The following is a 20,377-nucleotide window of genomic DNA, read 5'->3' as shown; positions in this document are numbered from 1 at the left end:
CAAAACAAGGAATTAGTAAATAAAATCTTTACTACTTGGATAAACAAGTGACCAGGGTAAACAAAAATCCATAGGCTATTTATTTCTTTGGAGAAGGAAATGGCAACCCACTCCAGTACTCTTGCCTGGAAAATTCCATGGACTGAGGAGCTTGATGGGCTATTTCTTAGGCCAAATCTTGCATCCTACTGGGTAAAATTGGATATTGATTGGCAGGAGTTGAAGTTGAAGGTATGCATGTGTCCTAAGTCACTTCAGCTGTATCTGACTCTTTGTGACCCCATGGACTATAGCCCATCAGGCTCCATTGTCTATGGGAGTTTCCAGACAAGAATACTGGAGTGAGTTGTCATGCTGTCCTCCAGGGAATGTCCCTGACCCAGGGATCAAACCCATGTCTCTTATATCTCCTGCATTGTCAGGCAGTACTACTAGTACCACCTGGGAAGCCCCAAAATGGTGAACGTTTTATGGTGAAGTGTAGAAGGAATGGCCATTGAAACTTTTTCAAAGATGCAATGGCTCCAATTTTTCAAGACATTTTTTTTGAACATTATGGACCAGGAAATACTGGTGTTAAAAAACCATAGGTCTATTTACAATAGCCAGAACATGGAAACAACCTAAATGTCCATCAACAGAGCAATGGATAAAGATGTGGTACATATATACAATGGAATATTACTCAGCCATTACAAAGGAACAAAATTGTGTGGTTTGTAGAGACATGGATGGACCTACGGACTGCCATACACACTGGACTAAATCAGGAAGAGAAAAACAAATATTGGATATTAACGCACATACATGGAATCTAGCAATATTGTATAGATGAACATATTTGCCAAGCAGAAATAGAGACACAGATGTGGAGAACAAAAGTATGGATACCCAGGGGGAAAGGGAGAATGGGATGAGTTGGGAGTGACATAAATACACGACTGTGTATAAAATAGATAACTACTAAACAGCACAGGGAACTCTATGAATGCTCTGTGGTGACCTAAACGGGAAGGGAATCAAAAAAAGAAGGGATATATATATACATCTGACTCACTTTGCTGTACAGCAGAAATTTTAATACAACATTGTAAAGCAATTATACTGTGATAAATAAAAAGGAAAAACATTAAATTTAAAATAAGTAAATATGGTCATAGGAAACTCAAAAAAATACCTATAGGTCTGATAAGATTTGTTCACTTTTTGAAAAAGAATGTTTACCTTTTGATGTAAATTTAACTGGCACATGTCTTCCTTTGATATGCAGGGTTTTCCACCAGGTGTCTTAGAAGACAGGCAAATAAGCAGATCCCAAGAGTCCAAATCACCTAATAGCAAAAGAGTATGGAAAAACAAACACTTTATCAGATTTGTAAAGGCACCATTTACGTCTTCAGATTAAAGAATGTAAACACAAGTAACAATGATTCTGAATATACTCAAAAGACAATATTCAAAGTAACTAAAATTCAACTTTTCTGATTAAGCAGAGCTTACATTTTCATATTGTATCTTAGGGAAAATCCAATGATCTGAAGTTATATCAAGAAATTCCTCTAAAAGACAAAATTAGAATGTTTCAAGTCACTAATTTTATAAATTTATAAAGTCTCAATTGGAAATTGGAAAGAAAGAAGCTTATAAAGTATTTTTAAGAGATGAAGGAGTTGTAAATCAAATAACAAGAAGCCAAAACACTGAATATTTTGTTCTGGGCCTCTGTATTACCATTAATTTTCATACGTCTTAAAAAATTTTTTTTAAAGATTGTTTTCTACTTTTTTATAATTTTATGTATTTGTTTATTTTATTTTTGGCTGTGCTGGGTCTTCATTGCTGTGTGAGCTTTTCTCTAGTTGCAGCAAGTGGGGGCTACTCTCTAGTCGTAGTGTGCTGGCTTCTCATTGCTGTGACTTCTCTTGTCGGGCACAGGCTCTGGGGCATGTAGGCTTCAGTAGTTGCAGCACATGGGCTCAGCAGTCGTGGCTTCCAGGCTCTAGAGCACAGGCTCAGTAGTTGCGGTTTATGAGCTTAGTTGCTCTGCAGTATGAGGAATCTTCCCAGAGCCGGGATTGAACCTATGTCTCCTGCACTGGAAGCAGATAGATTCTTTACCACTGAGTCATCAGGGAAGCCCCCAAAAATACTTTGATGATTTTTTTTACAAAGAAAAAGTTGGGCTAAGTAGGAAATAAAATTCGATGAAAAATTTAAGACAGGTTTTTTTCAAAGACAAATGTATGTTCTAGTTACAGTCAGCAAAGCTGACTTTAAAATACAGAGTATAACATAGACTAAAGCAAATGATATTTTAGATATTTCACCAAGAACAAAGTTCTTTGCCAGTAAATCATAGTTACTTGCCAAAATAATCTCTGCAGAATACATTCTTGCATAATGCTTAAACTTTTAAAAATTAACATTTATGTGGCTAGATGGGTTTATTTTCCCTTATTCTTTTTTGATCTATTTACATAAATTTGTGTCAGCATACCCCTGCATATAATTGATGCTTAGAAACATTTTTTATATGAATGAATGATGAATGAATAAGTAGCTAATGACAGGAGTAGTAAACACATTACTTCAGAGACAATATAGAAATATCTATCTCAAAAAAAACCACACAAAAAACCCATAAAAAGAACCTTAAGTAATACTCAAAAGAATTGGTACTACTTGGGAAATTTCTCCATTTTAGATGGAAATCCAGTTGAGAAAATGAGGCAATTTCTGTACACATGGCATCTTTTGTTGATCAATCCTAAGATAAATGATCCTTCAAGTAACATTTAGTATTTGTTAGTATTTATGCCAGACCTCACAAGTCACTTCCTGCATTGTTAGTAGCTTCAAAAAGCTAGGAAATATTCAAGGCCATCTTAAAAATGTCCTAGAATTTCACACTTGATAGCCTAATGCTTTCAAAGAAGAGCCATATAGGGGAAAAAAAGGTTGATGAGGAATAATGATCTATGATGATTAGGAATGAAATTTCATTGTTCACTGCTGCCGCTGCTGCTAAGTCGCTTCAGTCGTCTCCGACTCTGTGCGACCCCATCGACGGCAGCCCACCAGGCTCCACCGTCCCTGGGATTCTCCAGGCAAGAATACTGGAGTGGATGGCCATTTCTTTCTCCAGTGAATGAAAGAGAAAAGTGAAAGTGAAGTCGCTCAGTCATGTCTGACTCTTCGCGACCCCATGGACTGCAGCTTACCAGGCTCCTCAGTCCATGGATTTTCCAGGCAAGAGTACTGGAGTGGGGTGCCATTGCCTTCTCCGGTTCACTACTCAAGTCCTTTTCCATTTGACAGGTCCTGTGCGGTCTGAGTTATTTGGTCTATAGTTGCCCTGTTGCTAGATGGGAAACCTCTCTGCCCAACCAAAGGATCCAGACAACTGAACTCAAGTTAACATCTGAGCTTTCATCCTAGAGCTTTTCTGCTTGCTTGATGCATCTCAAGATGCTGGAGGATAGCACAGTAGTTCAACAGACCAAGGAGAAATGATGCTGGTGATGGGGAGCTGGGAGAAATCTCATCCAGTAATAGCCATCAGGCCTCAGATGTCAAGGGACTCCCCTGTCTCATGCATCCTCACTTTGAAGGAAACTACAAATAGATTCCCGTAGTCAAAACCTAATACTCTATGATGATCCCAATATTTTATTTTAAACGTGCATCTGGCATTTTCAGCCAAAACCATTTAATATGGATTCAACAGGGAAAACACAGAGACTATTTTCATTTGCTATTACTTCTAGCCCAAGAAACTAAAACACTAGAAGAAACCTGCTGTCATAATACACACAACTAAATATTTTAAAAAGATAAGAATATGCAGAGAGGGGAGAATTTCATATTATGGACTATACTGTTTGGGTGTTAAAATCAGAGTATGTTTTGTATTCCTCTAAGTCTGAAGCATGCCCCTCTTCACTACCCAAGGCATACACACAATTTCTAGAGTTGATAGAAATATATATTTAAGTCATAAATGTTTGAAACTGGAGACTCATTTAAATAGTTCAAAGCATTCAATTTACTAAGAACCTCCTCTGAGCCAAACACTACTAGAAATATGAAAGTCAATAGCAAAACAAAAGGGCAGACAGTCACTGCCCTTAGCAATCTGTAAGGGATCTAAACATCAAAAGGAATTTAGGCTAATTCATGAAGCATCACACAATTTCTTGACATTCATAACACTACCCCTCGTCTCTCAAAAATATTTAATTAGCATTTAAAAATAAAAGTTAATATTTCAAAGCCACTTTATAGTACATCAATTTCCTCTTAAAATGAAGGAAACTATAACTCAAAACTTTAAGTGATCTCTTCATATGGTTCTTGCTTAATTCTTGCCACCATGATCTGAAAAAATGCTGATTGTTTCCACTCAAAATTTCTATTGTTATTTTATTGTTACTCTACCTCTATTTCCTAGTTAAATTTTCTAGTTAAAGTAGACCTGTTCACCTTCTCTTCATTTCTTAGTCTCTTCAAGTCTGCTCCTCTCCCTGACTCCTACAGCCCTTTTTTAAAGAAAAGGCATTATTTGTTTCATGAGTGGTGCTATGTATTCAAGCTTGGTTTTAGAAAAATACCCCAAAGCCATGCTGAAATCTAGAATCTGGGCAGAGAGCAAATCACACTCAGTAGTGAAATAAATCACATTCAGAAGTCAGCCTTGGAGCATCTTGGATACAAATCTATGCCTCAACAAGACTAGAAGTATGAGTGTTTAGTGGACAATGCCCACGTGGACAGCAGAGACTGCAGAGGCACAAGGGGAGTACCAGCCACATATGGGGTGTGTTTGGCCTGCACCGTGTTTGTTTTGGTTTTAATTTTAAGCACTTGCCAAAATGCAAGTGTCAGCACAAGTCACATAAAAATCCAGATTTCAGCTTTCACTTGAAAACATAGACGTTTTGGGTTCATATCCCACAAGGCAGCCACTGACAGTTGAGGGCAGCTTCCCACATTTTCTGTGGTTGTCTATAGTAGTCCTGCCTGGTCCCACCTCTGCCTGGGCTTTTTGCCTTTAGTAGTAGCAAATAGTCCTTAGAACTGGCTGGTGTAAAACACTGGTGTGTCAGTTTTCCATGAATCGTTCTTTGAGCAAGTTGATGTTCCAGCTTTGAATGAATTAGGCTTGTTCATTAGTAAATGGGTTTTGTTGAGATGACTGTAGGCAAGTTGCTATTTGTTCAGTTGGTCTTTAAAGGATGTCTGAACATACCCTTTGATTTCCATTTTTGGCCAAGCTTTTCCACAAGGTTGAGTAAGGTCACTTCAATTCCAAAGACATTTGGTTGTTCATGCTAAAGTTGGCAGGGGCTTAAGTGTGGCCTCTTAGAGTCTTCTTTCTCCGAGAAGCCTGGGGAAAAAACAAATCAAGACTGCCCCAAAGCCATCTTTTTCCCATATGTCTTTTCAGTTGGATTGTTAAAGTGGGCCAGGTCCCACTCCTAGGTGGACCTTCCTTCATTTCTTTCTTGTTCACACTCTTTTTGGATTCTCTCCACATTCAGTGTGTCTTGGGCTGTTGCCACAGTTATAAGTGGCCCAAGATAGGCTCTTTCTAGACACTGAGGCAAGTATTTTTGGTGTTGGTCTTACTTGATGTGTTTCTTCTGCCCCCCGAATGTTGACATTAGTTTAAGAGCTGAGAAGTCAGATTTGAATTGTTGCTGTATGCAGAAACTAACACAGCATTGTAAAGCAACTATACTCTGATAAAAAGTAATTAAAAAAAAAAAAAAGATTTGGATTGAGGAAAAAACGGGCAAAGCAGGTCCTGGCCAATTTGGATGATGGCTTCTTAGGTTTTCCTGGCACAGGGAAAGATGACTTTTATGTGACTCAGCCTAATCAAACGCCAAGGCCACACCATAAATAAGGAAGAACAGCAATAGTAGTGATAATGAATCAACAGCAAATAGTCCTTGAGTACTTATAGTATACCAGGTACTGTTCCAAGTATTTGCATTAATTAATTTATTCTACACAATACCCTGCTAGGTATATATATTTTTTCTTTTTTCAGCATCAGTCAGTCAGTTCATTCACTCAGTTGTGTCCGACTCTTTGCGACCCCATGAATCGCAGCACACCAGGCCTCCTTATCCATCACCAACTCCCGGAGTTCACTCAAACTCACATCCATCGAGTCGGTGATGCCATCCAGTCATCTCATATCCTCTGTCGTCCCCTTTTCTTCCTGCCCAGCATCAGAGTCTTTTCCAATAAGTCAACAATTTGCATGAGGTGGCCAAAGCATAGAAAGGTTAAATAACTTGCCCAAGGTCAGCCATCTAGTTCAGGGTGGGAAGAGAATTTGAATATAGGAAGTCTAGCTCCAGAAACCATGTTTGTGATCATTACATCATTATTGTTTCCAAAAAAAAAAAAAACTGGAAGGCAAGAAAGATATCTAGCTTTTAACGCCTTTTATGTATTAACTTATGCAGAACTTCGAACAACACTGTGGAGTAGAAACAATTATTATATATACTTTACAAAAGGAGGAACAAAGAGGAACTATTTAGCTTTGGTGTTTTCTCAGATATTGGTATTTTTCATTTGGGATCATGGAGGAAAAAAAAGACTATAACTCAGCTATTCCTAGAACCTCACCCAGCAATAGCACCCTAACACATTATTAGTGATACCAGTGATAACTGAAGTAACAGAAATACTAATGTATAAAAGATCTCTCCCAACTGCAAATGGACTGGGGAACGATAAATATTAACTGGGTTTCCACCTACTTTTGAAAAGAAATCTCTAGAAGTTTCTCAGATGTTTTGATGGTTGTAATAATTTCTTTCCCTTTTCTGTCACAAATAAACCAGAGCAGGGCTAGCTCTGAGATCAGGCTGGCCAAGCCCCTAAGAGAGATCACAGGACATGGTTCTAGGAAAACAGGATGTGGATGTTCATTCTCCATCTCAAAATTACAAAAAAATGAAAAATCTACAGGATTCTTTCCCAAAACTATGGAACACTATTGTTCATTATCATGCCTCCACAGCATTGACTCTGGAAGCAATGAAACTCCATAGATAATTTTAGAAGGCGACATCAGGTTCCAGATGTATTCATTCAGACATAATATGGTGGCGCTGATTGAGTTTTTATCCTTCTCTAAGCTGTTCTCTGGAACAACCTAATGTCTCAATATAAAAATAAGAGCTATTTTTGAAGGTTTTTGTTCTCATTTTTGTTTTAATCAAGCATCTGCCCTAAGGAGTGAGGCTGCCTTTAGAATATTTCCAGTTTCTCACAGGCAGGCTGCCATGTAAAGCAAACAATCGTTTCCTGGCTCTCAAATGACCTCCTCATTGATAAAGTCTGCTGGATCAGTAATTCAATCCAGAGAACAACAGAGAGCTCTGAGATAGCATCATTCCTACAGGTGCTGTTTATTCTCAAGGAATGACAAATCTACTCCTGCTTTATTTTTCTCCATAATATCTATCATCATCCAACATATTATATATTTCTTATCTATTTGTTTATTGTCTGTCTCTCCCCATTTGAATGTGAGCTTCTTGAGGGTTGAACTGGGTCTATTTTATTCACTGCTGTATTCTTAGTATCTATAACAGTGGCTGGAAGTTAACAAGTATTTGCTACCTGTTTGCTAAACATGTAAATGAATGACCAACTGAATGTGATCAGTTGTTAAATCAATAACTAAAATTCATATCCTAGGATATTGAAATATTTTTGTAAAAATTAAAAATGGATGAATAATAAGAAAAATATTAGAGTAGTTTTTAAAAAAGGATATAAAGATACATTTCTTAGTAAGGATGGAGAGAAGTACATAAGAAGAACAAAGGTAGCTATTCATTGCATTTAAAGAATTATAGTATCAATTATGAAAAGTAATAAAAAATTTCAAGTGCTTTACTTATTAGAAACTTTTCTGTGAACACATACACTATATTGAAGCAGAAAAGACTTATAAAATATGACTTGGAAAATAAACTTGTCTAGGAACTCTTAAGATACATAGCCTTAAAACCAAGTCTCATTTATTCTATTAATACTATCATATTCCTTAAGAATACAAAAGCATGATGCCCTAAAATCTGTTATTTCCATGTGAAATACTAAAAAAGCTTAATTTTAAAATAATAGATAACATTCCTTCATAATATAACAATGATTTAAAAATACATAATATTCCTTTATTATATAACAATTATTAAATGATATATAATGTTCATTTATATATTATTGTGTATTATATTTATATATTATATGTATTATGTATTCCTCTATAACATAACATGAGGACATTTCATATATTCACTGTTCCAATTTTATACCCTTTTCTTAAGAGTCTTATTCATATTCAGTCGCTCAGGGTGGCTCAGATGGTAAATAAGATTCTTACCACATAAAAGTCTTCCTTTCTCTGTATCCTTCCTTTACCAGAATTAGTAGTTTATATTCATGAATACTTATTAACTTATTGATAATAAATTGGGCTCTATGTTTGATTCTACCACAAGATTGTTTGAGTATGAAACAGCCGTTCCTGAGTCAACTTGCATTAACTAGTTCCCTTAACTGTATTCCTAATATGATGGATCTACAGAACAGTAACACAGCTCTCATAATTCATGGCTTTACTTTAAAGACAACAAACATTCAAGTTGTTGTATCTAACACTGATTATAGTAGACACTTACTAGATGTTTATTGGATTTTATATTTCAATTTTCAGAATTTATTTTAAAAGCAATCATTATATTGAAACTTGAGATTTTCAATGTATTATATAACATGGTCTCAAAATCTAATTAAGTCTGGTTTCTTGCCCTAAGAGTCTGGTCATGGATTTTTGCTTGTTATGCCTCTGGCTCCTTATCCTTTAAAGAGTTGATGATGAAAACTTTTGTGTTTCACCAGAGAGAAATTCTAAACCATTCTCTCCCTTGATGTTCTAAATCCACACTAGAGATAAAATTTTCCCATCCTAATGTCTATCCACTTTCTGCCCTAAGAGAGGTTTGGAGATTGTTTCTGAGAAGAGTTTTTTGAGCTCCTGAAATTCTTCTATTCACCTACTCACTAGCTCAAAAAGGCAACATTTTAAACTTTTGCAAAAGTTAAAAGACTCCTGCTCTAAAGAAACTTTTCATTAAGAAGAGCATGAAAAAAAATAGATTTGTTTATTCATATGAAATAAGCCTGAGAAATGTTTACTTTAGAAGGCTTGCTGAAGTTTCCTTCCACAAGTTTTTTTAAGTGATTTTATTTTTATAAAGATATTCATGCCACTTTTGCAGTCTTCTATTGAAGTATAACTGGTTAGATGTGTGTGTCTGTGTGTTTAAAGTTTTACTGCTTTAAAGACTATTGTTTGCCTGTGAGAAAAGTCTTATTATTGCATTTTACCAAATTTCTGAAAGTCTGGAATTCTCACCAACTTAGGCAACTTTAAAAGAAATGAACTCTGCAGCAATTTAAAAATCAGACTGTACCTCTCACCCAGGTATCAGTTTCTAATACCATTCTCCAATAAGAAGAAACCAGGGGTCTTCGGAGACATGGCTGATTCAAGGGCCGGAGAAGTTAAGTATACAAGATGAGTCTAGGACACCATAGTTCCAGAAAATGAAAAAAAGCTCAAAACCAAACAAGCAAATAAATAAACAAAAGCAATGATGGAGGTATATTAAAGAGGCATGGGAGCCAGTGGTCAAAACTGGCACAATTTTAGAAAAAAAATAAGTAAAGTAATATTGGATTATAACCCAAAGTATAAAATAAATATCCACTAGTCCATATGGATATAAACAAATTATTGAATAAATAAACAAATGAGGAGGAAGAGACAAATCTTTGGCATGGAAAAACACCGAATAATTTCCATAGCTACTACAAACTCAAGGAGGTAGATCACAACTTTCTAGTCCTTCAGCTTGAGTTGTGCACAAGAACACCCTTCCAAAGAGTCTCGTATAGAAAGGGGGAATAAAAAAATAATTTGCAGTGGAAAAAACTTGACAAACACTACCCCAGTTAGGTGATTAAGGTTCATATCGACAGTGAGAAGTAATGTGTACAGTCCATACCATTCCCTTGATACGATAAGAGAGGAATGATGCTTTATCTTTGTGGTCTTACTCCCCCAAACCATAACCCCAGACTAATCAGAAAAACACCCAGGCATATCCCAATTGATGGACATCGAAAACATCTGACTGATTCTTCTCAAAACTGCCAAGGTCATCAAAAAGAAAGAAAGTCTGAGAAACAGTCACAGCCAAGAGAAGCCTAAGGAAACAGAACGACTAAATGCAATATATCTTGGATGGGATTTTGGAACAGAAAAAGGACATTAGGTAAAAAAAGTTTAAAAATCTGAATGAAGTATGGACTTTAGCTTTTTGTTTTATTTTGTTTTGTTTTTAAGTCAGAATAAATATATTCTCCAGAGAAAATAAGATGATGACCGTTAAGTATATGTGGCTGTAGCTAGACACATATTAATTATATATCTCATTAAGTATTTTATATGTAGCCCAGGTGGTGCTAGTGGTAAAGAGTATGTCTGCCAGTGCAGGAGATGTAAGAGACACTGGTTCGATCCCTGGATTGGGAAGATCCCCTAGAGGAGGAAATGGCAACCCACTCCAGTACTCTTGCCTGGGAAATCCCATAGACAGAGGAGCCTTGGTGGGCCGCAGTCCATGGGGTCACAAAGAGTCAAGCACGACTGAGCACAAATTTTATACTAAAAATGTTGTATTACAAAACCAATCTGCACTACAATGCAGAAAGTGAAAAATAAGTACTCTCTCCAAGATGGATTCTCTGATAATAATTCAAATGGTATTTAAAATACAAAGGGCTGAGAAACATATCAAGTTCAAGGTTTGAGACCCTCCTCAATACATGTTGGAGAAGGAAATGGCAACCCACTCCAGTATTTTTGCCTGGAGAATCCCATGGATGGAGGAGCTTGGTGGGCTACAGTCCACGGGTCACAAAGAGTAGGACACGACTGAGCGACTTCACTTTCAATACATGCAGCTCCCCAAATTTTTAGTCTTTCTTTTCACTTGTTACCATTTTTCTCTAAACCCAAACTCCTTGGTTGCTTTTATTTACATTCATTGCTTTAGCTATATAGCTTCCCTGCCACTGATTCTCAAATTTACATTTCTCAACTTTTCTTATGTTTCAGATTTCCAGTTACTTCCTACAACAGATGCCCTGCTGAATGCATCAGAACCTATAATCTGCCAAAAAAACCTGTCAGTCCTTCCACTTTTGTTACCATCAAAGGTGTAGCCACCTTCTCTCCCTCAAGCTGGAAAGCATTACGTCATCTTCAACTTGGACTAGTCTCCCATTCCACTTGCCATCGATTTCCAATTCCCATTCAGTCTAATTAGAATTTCTTAAATATTCCCTGACTTTTTCAAATCCTATCACAGACTCTAAGATTTCACATCTCTGCAAAGCCTCCTAATTACTGGCCCTGCTTCTAATTCTTTTCCCTTCACTAATCCATCTTCCTTCCCTAGGGCCATGATTATCCTCTGAAAACAGAGGATCTTATCATCACCAGCACAATACAGATCAAATTCTTTAGCAAGGCAAGGGAGATCCTTCACACCAGCTCCCACCTAGTCCTCTAGACCTTTCCCTCAAAGCAGCACCCCAACCCCCACTTCCTCTTAGCCACATGGACCCTTATTGGTGTCTGAGACTCCATACACTTGTAGACCTGTGTGCCCTTGCCTAGAGTTCATTCTGGTGAATGCTCTTGCCTCCAAAATCTGCTTGAGAAATCATTGTCACATACCTAGTATTCCACTTGTGACATCTTGATCCCCACATTCAGGATGGGTCACTTCCTTTACTATTCTCTCAGAACGTTTTATTTCTTTTATTCATACTACTTCTATTGTATCTTGGTTTAGTCGCTAAATCATGCCCTACTCTTTGTGACCCCATGGACTGTAGCCCACCAGGCTCTTCTGTTCAAGGGATTCTCCAGGCAAGAATACTGGAGTGGGTTGCCATTTCCTCCTCCAGAGGATCTTCCCAATCCAGGAATAGAACCCAAGTCTACTGCATTGCAGGTAGATTGTATCTTACATTACAGTTAAATATGGAGGTCTTTCTACTCAAAAATGGTCTTTGGATCTGTAACATTTTCATATACTGAAAGCCTGTTAGAAATGAAAGATTTTAGTCCTCAATTTGTGTGTGTGTGTGTGTATGTGTATGTGCGTGCTCGCTAAGTCTCTTCAGTCGTGTCCAACTCTTTGCGATCCCATGGACTGTAGCCCACCAGGCTCCACTGTCCATGGGGTTCTCCAGGCTAGAATACTGGAGTGGGTTGCCATGCCCTCCAGGGGAACTTCCCGGCCTAGGGATGGAACCCGTTTCTCCTGAGGCTTTTGCATTGCAGCCGGATTCTTTACAGCTGAGCCACCAGGGAAGCCCCTGGATCTGTAACATTTTCATATACTGAAAGCGTGTTAGAAATGAAAAATTTCAGTCCTCAAGTTAGACCTCACCAAATCAAATTTGTGAATAACAATGTCCCCAGGTGATCATACACACAAATGAGTCTGAGAAACACATATACACCTACACCTCTGCCCTGTAGTTCCTAGAAAGGTCTTACCTTCATAATGCTCTCTCTCCAGCCACACCAATTTTAGAGTTTTACATAAATAACCTTGCATTACATAAACCATGTTTAGTGTCAATATTAAGATATTCTGATGCCTGGCTATGATGTCCTGGTCATAATCCTTGTTATGAGAGTGACACTTTAAACTGGGTTCTTTTATTACTTGAGTACTTGACATGAGTTTCTGATAGACACTCCTTACACCGAATTCCACAGTACGGTGCAGGAGGTTTTAGTGTATCATTACTGAGGTGCCACTTCATTTAACCAAATATTATTCCTTCTTCCTGTTTTATTAGAAGTCATTTTCAATGATTTCTTTCAAATGCAGTGAATAAAACCTAATCATATCTAATTTGACACTGTATAATAACGCACTGGGAACTGTGAGCAATCTGAGAGGGAGGTGGGAGTCACTGATTTAAAATTTTATTCTAAGAATAATTCCACACTAATTCAGCACAGATGAGAACTAAGGCTTGAGAAAATATAGTTCACTAGTATGAGAAACGGAGAAGGCAATGGCACCCCACTCCAGTACTCTTGCCTGGAAAATCCCACAGACGGAGGAGCCTGGTAGGCTGCAGTCCATGGGGTTGCTAAGAGTCGGACACGACTGAGCGACTTCCCTTTCACTTTCCACTTCATGCATTGGAGAAGGAAATGGCAACCCACTCCAGTGTTCTTGCCTGGAGAATCCCAGGGACGGGGGAGCCTGTTGGGCTGCCGTCTCTGGGGTCGCACAGAGTCAGACATGACTGAAGCGACTTAGCAGCAGCAGCAGTATGAGAAAAAGAATCAGTTCTATCAATGGCTTATTACTTAATGACACAAGCATTTTAAGGTTGCACAGCTCTTATTCATAAAGCATTATTTTCAATAATCTTTGAGGATTTACTTAAAACAATCATAATATTTCCATGAGATATTTATGAAGCAAGTCTTATCTTCTATTTTCAAACTAAGCAATAGGTAATCTAATGCGCTTATTCAAGGTCATTCCAAAAAGCAGATGTGAAGAATAAAACTCAGACCTCCTAGAAATAATAATACCAGTACTGGTGGGATATTATGAAAATTTAATGAGTTAATATTGGTAACATGCTTAGAACAGTGCCTAGTACTTGATAAGCTTTACATAAGCATTTGTGGTTAAATGAATAGACAGGTGGGTAGGAGGTAAGATACGGGCAGATAAATTTGAGGTCTCAGTGATAATAAGTCTTGCAGCTTATTATTCAGGGCTTCTGATTAGAGTGATAGAAGAGTCTTTTAGAAAACACATAAAATAATCTCTCTCAACTCTGTCACTCCTTCATGTTTCATTAACAGGCCTTCATACCATAGGAGGAATGTATGTTAACTCACCAGATACCCACTCATTGCTGGTTTTGATCTAAAGCAAGAGAGGACCTCATCAATATGAGGCCTCAGTTAAAATTCATACGCATTATCTAGAACTGGGATCTGCAGCTTTCTCTCATTGGCAGTACAAGTGCATTTGCTAAAATATGAGACATCTTTGAGCCCTGAAACTGCCGATGAAGAAAGGTACTTGTCGTGAGTGAGCAGCAATGAGTCCCATGTGGTAGCTGTAACCTGACAGGTAGGCCACCCTGTGGGGCCCTAAAATGGGTGCTTCAGGTAAGAAGGGCCTCGGTAAGGGTAGACAGGACTATTGGCTAAAACACATTTCATCCACTTCACGATTTTTGTAAAATTGGCCCTGTTCCCAGGAGCCAAAGGGGTATCAGAAGTGTCTCCTGGGGCTAATAATTGTGTCATCTATGAGATGAAGAACATTTAAGCCAATATGAAACTATGCCAAGTACTTTTAAAGTGTATTGTTCCTATGCATCTGAGAAGCATATTTTTTTCCACATATTTTAATAGAATTCTGAAAAATCAGAATTTTCCTCTATAACATTACTTCTCCACCCCTCCAAAGATTCTTCACACATAATTTCCTATTTTTCTAATTATTTATTACTAAAAAATTGTAATCTCATTTCCCTCATTTTGATTATCCTTATTTGAAGCATCTTCTTTTTCTTTGACATTGTTAATTTTAATCTATTACCTTCTGATGCTTTAACTTCTATCATATAGATTCCCAAGAATAATATTACTGGCTTAAAAATTATAAGTATTTTAACTGTTATAGATGTTCCAGATTGCTTTCCAAAAAAAAAGACTACAATATTTCTCATTTCTACACTCAGTGTATGAAAGCTTTCCTTGGAATATCCACCAGCAGTAGGTGATATTACCAAACTTAAAATTTGCCAGTCCTGTGACTGTAAAGTGATATGCTATACTTTAAATGGTCTTTCTGTAACTTTTTGTGAATTTCATATCTTTTCATCTTTATTTTACCATCTGGATGTGAAAATACAAACTGCTTATTCATATCCTTTATATAAAAAAAGATTTGAAAATAAAAAATTAAATTTAAAAAGACGGCATTTAAAAATAGAAATTGTTTTAAATTAATATATAAGTAAAACTTCCTTCCCTATTAAAAAATTTAAATGATGTGACATTTTTAACTTCACCAGATTAAAAAATGTGATAACATCTAATACTAAAGATCCATGGAGAAATAGCACTGTCAATGAAAGTTAAAATATGAGTCATAATTTTGTAGAGGAATGTGGCAGGAGGAAGCACAGTTTTGATATTTTGCCCATGTCGACATCCTAGGAATCAGCAAACTGAAATAGACTGGAATGGGTGAATTTAACTCAGATGACCATTATATCTACTACTGTGGGCAGGAATCCCTCAGAAGAAATGGAGTAGCCATCATGGTCAACAAAAGAGTCCAAAATGCAGTACTTGGATGCAATCTCACAAATGACAGAATGATCTCTGTTCATTTCCAAGGCAAACCATTCAATATCACATCTAATCCAAGTCTATGCCCCAACCAGTAACACTGAAGAAGCTGAAGTTGAATGGTTCTATGAAGACATACAAGACCTTTTAGAACTAACACCCCCCAAAAATGTCCTTTTCATTATAGGGGACTGGAATGCAAAAGTAGGAAGTCAAAAAACACCTGAAGTAACAGGCAAATTTGGCCTTGGAATACGGAATGAAGCAGGGCTAAGACTAATAGAGTTTTGCCAAGAAAATGCACTGGTCATAACAAACACCCTCTTCCAACAACACAAGAGAAGACTCTATACATGGACATCACCAGATGGTCAACACTGAAATCAGATTGATTATATTATTTGCAGCCAAAGATGGAGACGCTCTATACAGTCAGCAAAAACAAGACCAGGAGCTGACTGTGGCTCAGACCATGAACTCCTTATTGCCAAATTCAGACTTAAATTGAAGAAAGTAGGGAAAACCACTAGACTATTCAGATATGACCTAAATCAAGTCCCTTATGATTATACAGTGGAAGTGAGAAATAGAGAAATAGATTTAAGGGCCTACATCTGATAGATAGAGTGCCTGATGAGCTATGGAATGAGGTTCATGACATTGTACAGGAGACAGGGATCAAGACCATCCCCATGGAAAAGAAATGCAAAAAAGCAAAATGGCTGTCTGGGGAGGCCTTACAAATATCTGTGAAAAGAAGAGAAGCGAAAAGCAAAGGAGAAAAGGAAAGATACAACCATGTGAATACAGAGTTCCAAAGAATAGCAAGAAGAGATAAGAAAGCCTTCTTCAGCTATCAATGCAAATAAATAGAGGAAAACAACAGAATGGGAAAGACTAGAGATCTCGTCAAGAAAATCAGAGATATCAAGGGAACATTTCATGCAAAGATGGCCTTGATAAAGGACAGAAATGGTAGGGACCTAACAGAAGCAGAAGATACTAAGAAGAGATGGCGAGAATACACAGAAGAACTGTACAAAAAAAATCTTCACGACCCAGATAATCATGATGATGTAATCACTGACCTAGAGCCAGACATCTTGGAATGTGAAGTCAAGTGGGCCTAGAAAGCATCACTACGAACAAAGCTAGTGGAGGTGATAGAATTCCAGTTGAGCTATTCCAAATCCTAAAAGATGATGCTGTGAAAGTGCTGCACTCAATATGCCAGCAAATTTGGAAAACTCAGCAGTGGCCACAGGACTGGAACAGGTCAGTTTTCATTCCAATCCCAAAGAAAGGCAATGCCAGAGAATGCTCAGACTACTGCACAATTGCACTCATCTCACATGCTAGTAAAGTAATGCTTGAAATTCTCCAAGCCAGGCTTCAGCAGTATGTGAACCGTGAACCTCCTGATGTTCAAGCTGGTTTTAGAAAAGGCAGAGGAACCAGAGATCAAATTGCCAACATCTGCTGGATCATGGAAAAAGCAAGAGAGTTCCAGAAAAACATCTATTTCTGCTTTATTGACTATGCCAAAGCCTTTGACTGTGTGGATGACAATAAACTGTGGACAATTCTGAAAGAGATGGGAATACCAGACCACCTGATCTGCCTCTTGAGAAATTTGTATGCAGGTCAGGAAGCAACAGTTAGAACTGGACATGGAACAACAGACTGGTTCCAAATAGGAAAAGGAGTTCGTCAAGGCTGTATATTGTCACCCTGTTTATTTAACTTATATGCAGAGTACATCATGAGAAACGCTGGGCTGGAAGACACACAAGCTGGAATCAAGATTGCCGGGAGAAATATCAATAACCTCAGATATGCAGATGACACCACCCTTATGGCAGAAAGTGAAGAGGAACTAAAAAGCCTCTTGATGAAGGTGAAAGTGGAGAGTGAAAAAGTCGGCTTAAAGCTCAACATTCAGAAACTAAGATCATGGCATCCGGTCCCATCACTTCATGGGAAACAGATGGGGAAACAGTGGAAACAGTGTCAGACTTTATTTTGGGGGGTTCCAAAATCACTGCAGATGATGACTGCAGCCATGAAATTAAAAGACGCTTACTCCTTGGCAGGAAAGTTATGACCAACCTATATAGCATATTCAAAAGCAGAGTCATTACTTTGCCAACAAAGGTCCGTTTAGTCAAGGCTATGGTTTTTCCTGTGGTCATGTATGGATGTGAGAGTTGGACTGTGAAGAAGGCTAAGCACCGAAGAATTGATGCTTTTGAACTGTGGTGTTGGAGAGTCCCTTGGACTGCAAGGAGATCCAACCAGTCCATTCTAAATGAGATCAGCCCTGGGATTTCTTTGGAAGGAATGATGCTAAAGCTGAAACTCCAGTACTTTGGCCACCTCATGCGAAGAGTTGACTCATTGGAAAAGACTCTGATGCTGGGAGGGATTGGGGGCAAGAGGAGTAGGGGGCAAGAGGAGTAGGGGACGACAGAGGATGAGATGGCTGGATGGCATCACTGACTCGATGGACATGAGTCTGAGTGAACTCCGGGAGTTGGTGATGGACAGGGAGGCCTGGCGTGCTGCAATTCATGGAGTTGCAAAGAGTCAGACACGACTGAGCAACTGATCTGATCTTATCTGATCTGAATACAATAATTCCAAATTATACCCAAATCTCAAAAAAAAAGCAATATAAATAAATATTGTGGTAAAGTTGTATTTTATATTAACAAAGTTAAAAAAATTCTAAATATCTTTCATATACTTTCAAGAAACTAGGATGATATTGTGGTTAAAATCTCACATTTAGAGACAGACAGTCCTTGGGTCAAACCTTAGCTCCATCATTTATGATATGTGCTACTCAATTCTGCAAGTGTGAAACGGAAATAGCTACCTTGTGGACTAGAAGTGAGAAGACAATAAGTTAATGTATATAAGCTGTATAGCACAGTACATTTAATTAGTGATTTACAAAGGCTAACTTAAAAACTAGTGACATGACACTTTGTTACAATTCTTAAAAACTACATTGACATGGAAAGATAATACAGTCTTTATTTTTATCAAAATATTAAAAATGTATCAAGAATTCCCTGGTAGTCCAGTAGTTACAACTCTGTGCTTCTACTGCTGGGAGCCTGGGTTCAATCCCTGGTCAAGGAACTAAGATCCTACAAGCCACATGGTATGGCCAAAAAAAAAAAATTTTTTTTAAGTATCTGTTAAAACATGTGGAGTAAACTTGCAAAAAGAGGCAGGAGACAACTGTGTTATCTCTGCAGTGATTTTTGCTTTTACCTTGGTACTCGCAAATGCTTGATTCAATATTCTATCAAAAACATAAAACATCTTGTTAAATGGGAAAACTATTTTCTAAAAATGTGGTTTGAATATGCATCCAAATAAAGCACTATTATTCTCTATGAAAAACAGACATTGAGTCTTTTCAAACACTGTACATCTTTCAGAGCACTCTATGATGCCAATCAACTGCTATATAGAAATGAAAATAAACGTAAAATTAAGCTAGACCTCAATCATTTTACAATTCCAAATGTCTCTGATATAAAATACTCAATGTGACAAAGTGATAGAATTACGTTCCATAAGACGAGAAACAGTATCAGTTTCAGGGTGCTATAGTCATGCTGTGTACAGTTATGAGTGGGAGATTTCAGACAACACAAAGCAAAGTCTTCCTGATAAAACTTAATATGCTATTTCTTCAAAAATGAACAAATAACGAACATGAATCCTTGAGCAAACAAGCCAATGGAAGGGCAAACACTCATGATTCCTGATACTGGCCCTCTCGGATGAGCCTTCAGATTACCATGGAATGTGCCTGCCATTTTCACATTCCCAGCATTCCGGCCATGATGCTAGCACCAATTTCCAGCAGAAACTTAATCTGTCTTATACTCCAGCTGTGAACTTGGATTTCCATACCACACTTCCATAGAATAATTTTCTGAGGGCATTATTTATAATAGCAAAACATTAGAAAAATCATAAATATCTAACAATATGGGAAAGATTAAGAACAATCAATAAATATTACATACATCCAGTAATATAATGTTAAGTAGCCTCTGAAATAATATATACCAAGTTTCTATGGAGTGTATTTCTGACATAACAGTATGCTAAAAAAAAATCAAACTAGAAATTGTATAAAATGTAGAAAAAACTTGTAAAGAAGTATGTCTTTGTTGGCATTTTAGGTAATCTCTCTCATTCTTTATTATTCTTTTTACATTTTTTTTTGCATTGTTATTTTTTATTTTTATTTATTTTTTTTTAATTTTATTTTATTTAACTTTACAATATTGTATTGGTTTTGCGATATATCAAAATGAATCTGCCACAGGTAGTATATCTAATCCAAAAATCTTCATTTTATGTAAAATGAAAGGAATCTAAGAACTTAATTAAGTAATTTAGTCATGGTTTCACAAAGACATAGAAACCCAAGCCAAAATTCCTCTTTTCCACAGTACTATCTTGCTTATCCTTCAGTTCAGTCACTCAATCATTTCCGACTCTTTGCGACCCCACAGACTGCAGTACACCAGGCTTCCCTGCCCATCACGAACTCCTGGAGCTTGCACAAACTCATGTCCATTGAGTTGGTGATGACATCCAACAATCTCATCCTCTGTTTTCCCCTTCTCCTCCTGCCTTCAATCTTTCCCGGAATCAGGGTTTTTTTTCATATGAGTCAGTTCTTCGTATCAGGTGGCCAAAGTATTAGTTTCAGCTTCAGCATCAGTCCTTCCAATGAATATTTAGGACTGATTTCCTTTAGGATGGACTGGACTGTTGGATCTCCTTGCAGTCCAAGGGACTCTCAGGAGTCTTCTCCAACACCAC

At 37.4% G+C, this 20,377-nt stretch overlaps 1 protein-coding gene across 7 annotated transcripts in view; it reads right to left on the bottom strand.

Moving 5' to 3' along the window:
- CPED1 (cadherin like and PC-esterase domain containing 1) overlaps positions 1-20,377 on the bottom strand; it is a 328,209-nt gene that overhangs the window by 248,710 nt on the left and 59,122 nt on the right. For 6 of the 7 annotated variants that reach the window (XR_011566295.1, XM_070788065.1, XM_070788061.1 and 3 more), the window contains one exon: positions 1,225-1,331. Coding sequence is in view for 6 of the 7 variants with exons in the window: in XM_070788065.1 (XP_070644166.1) it covers positions 1,225-1,331 (107 nt within the window). In the remaining variant the exon portion in view is untranslated. Of the gene's footprint in view, positions 1-1,224; positions 1,332-1,500; positions 1,560-20,377 lie in introns of all 7 variants that reach the window. The other variant, XM_070788067.1, reaches the window with a different exon arrangement.

The sequence above is a fragment of the Bos indicus genome, chromosome 4 (assembly GCF_029378745.1).
Source record: "Bos indicus isolate NIAB-ARS_2022 breed Sahiwal x Tharparkar chromosome 4, NIAB-ARS_B.indTharparkar_mat_pri_1.0, whole genome shotgun sequence".
NCBI classification, from domain to species: Eukaryota; Metazoa; Chordata; class Mammalia; order Artiodactyla; family Bovidae; genus Bos; species Bos indicus.
The sequence above is the reverse complement of the archived record's forward strand: the minus strand, read 5'-3'. Positions and strand labels throughout refer to the sequence as shown.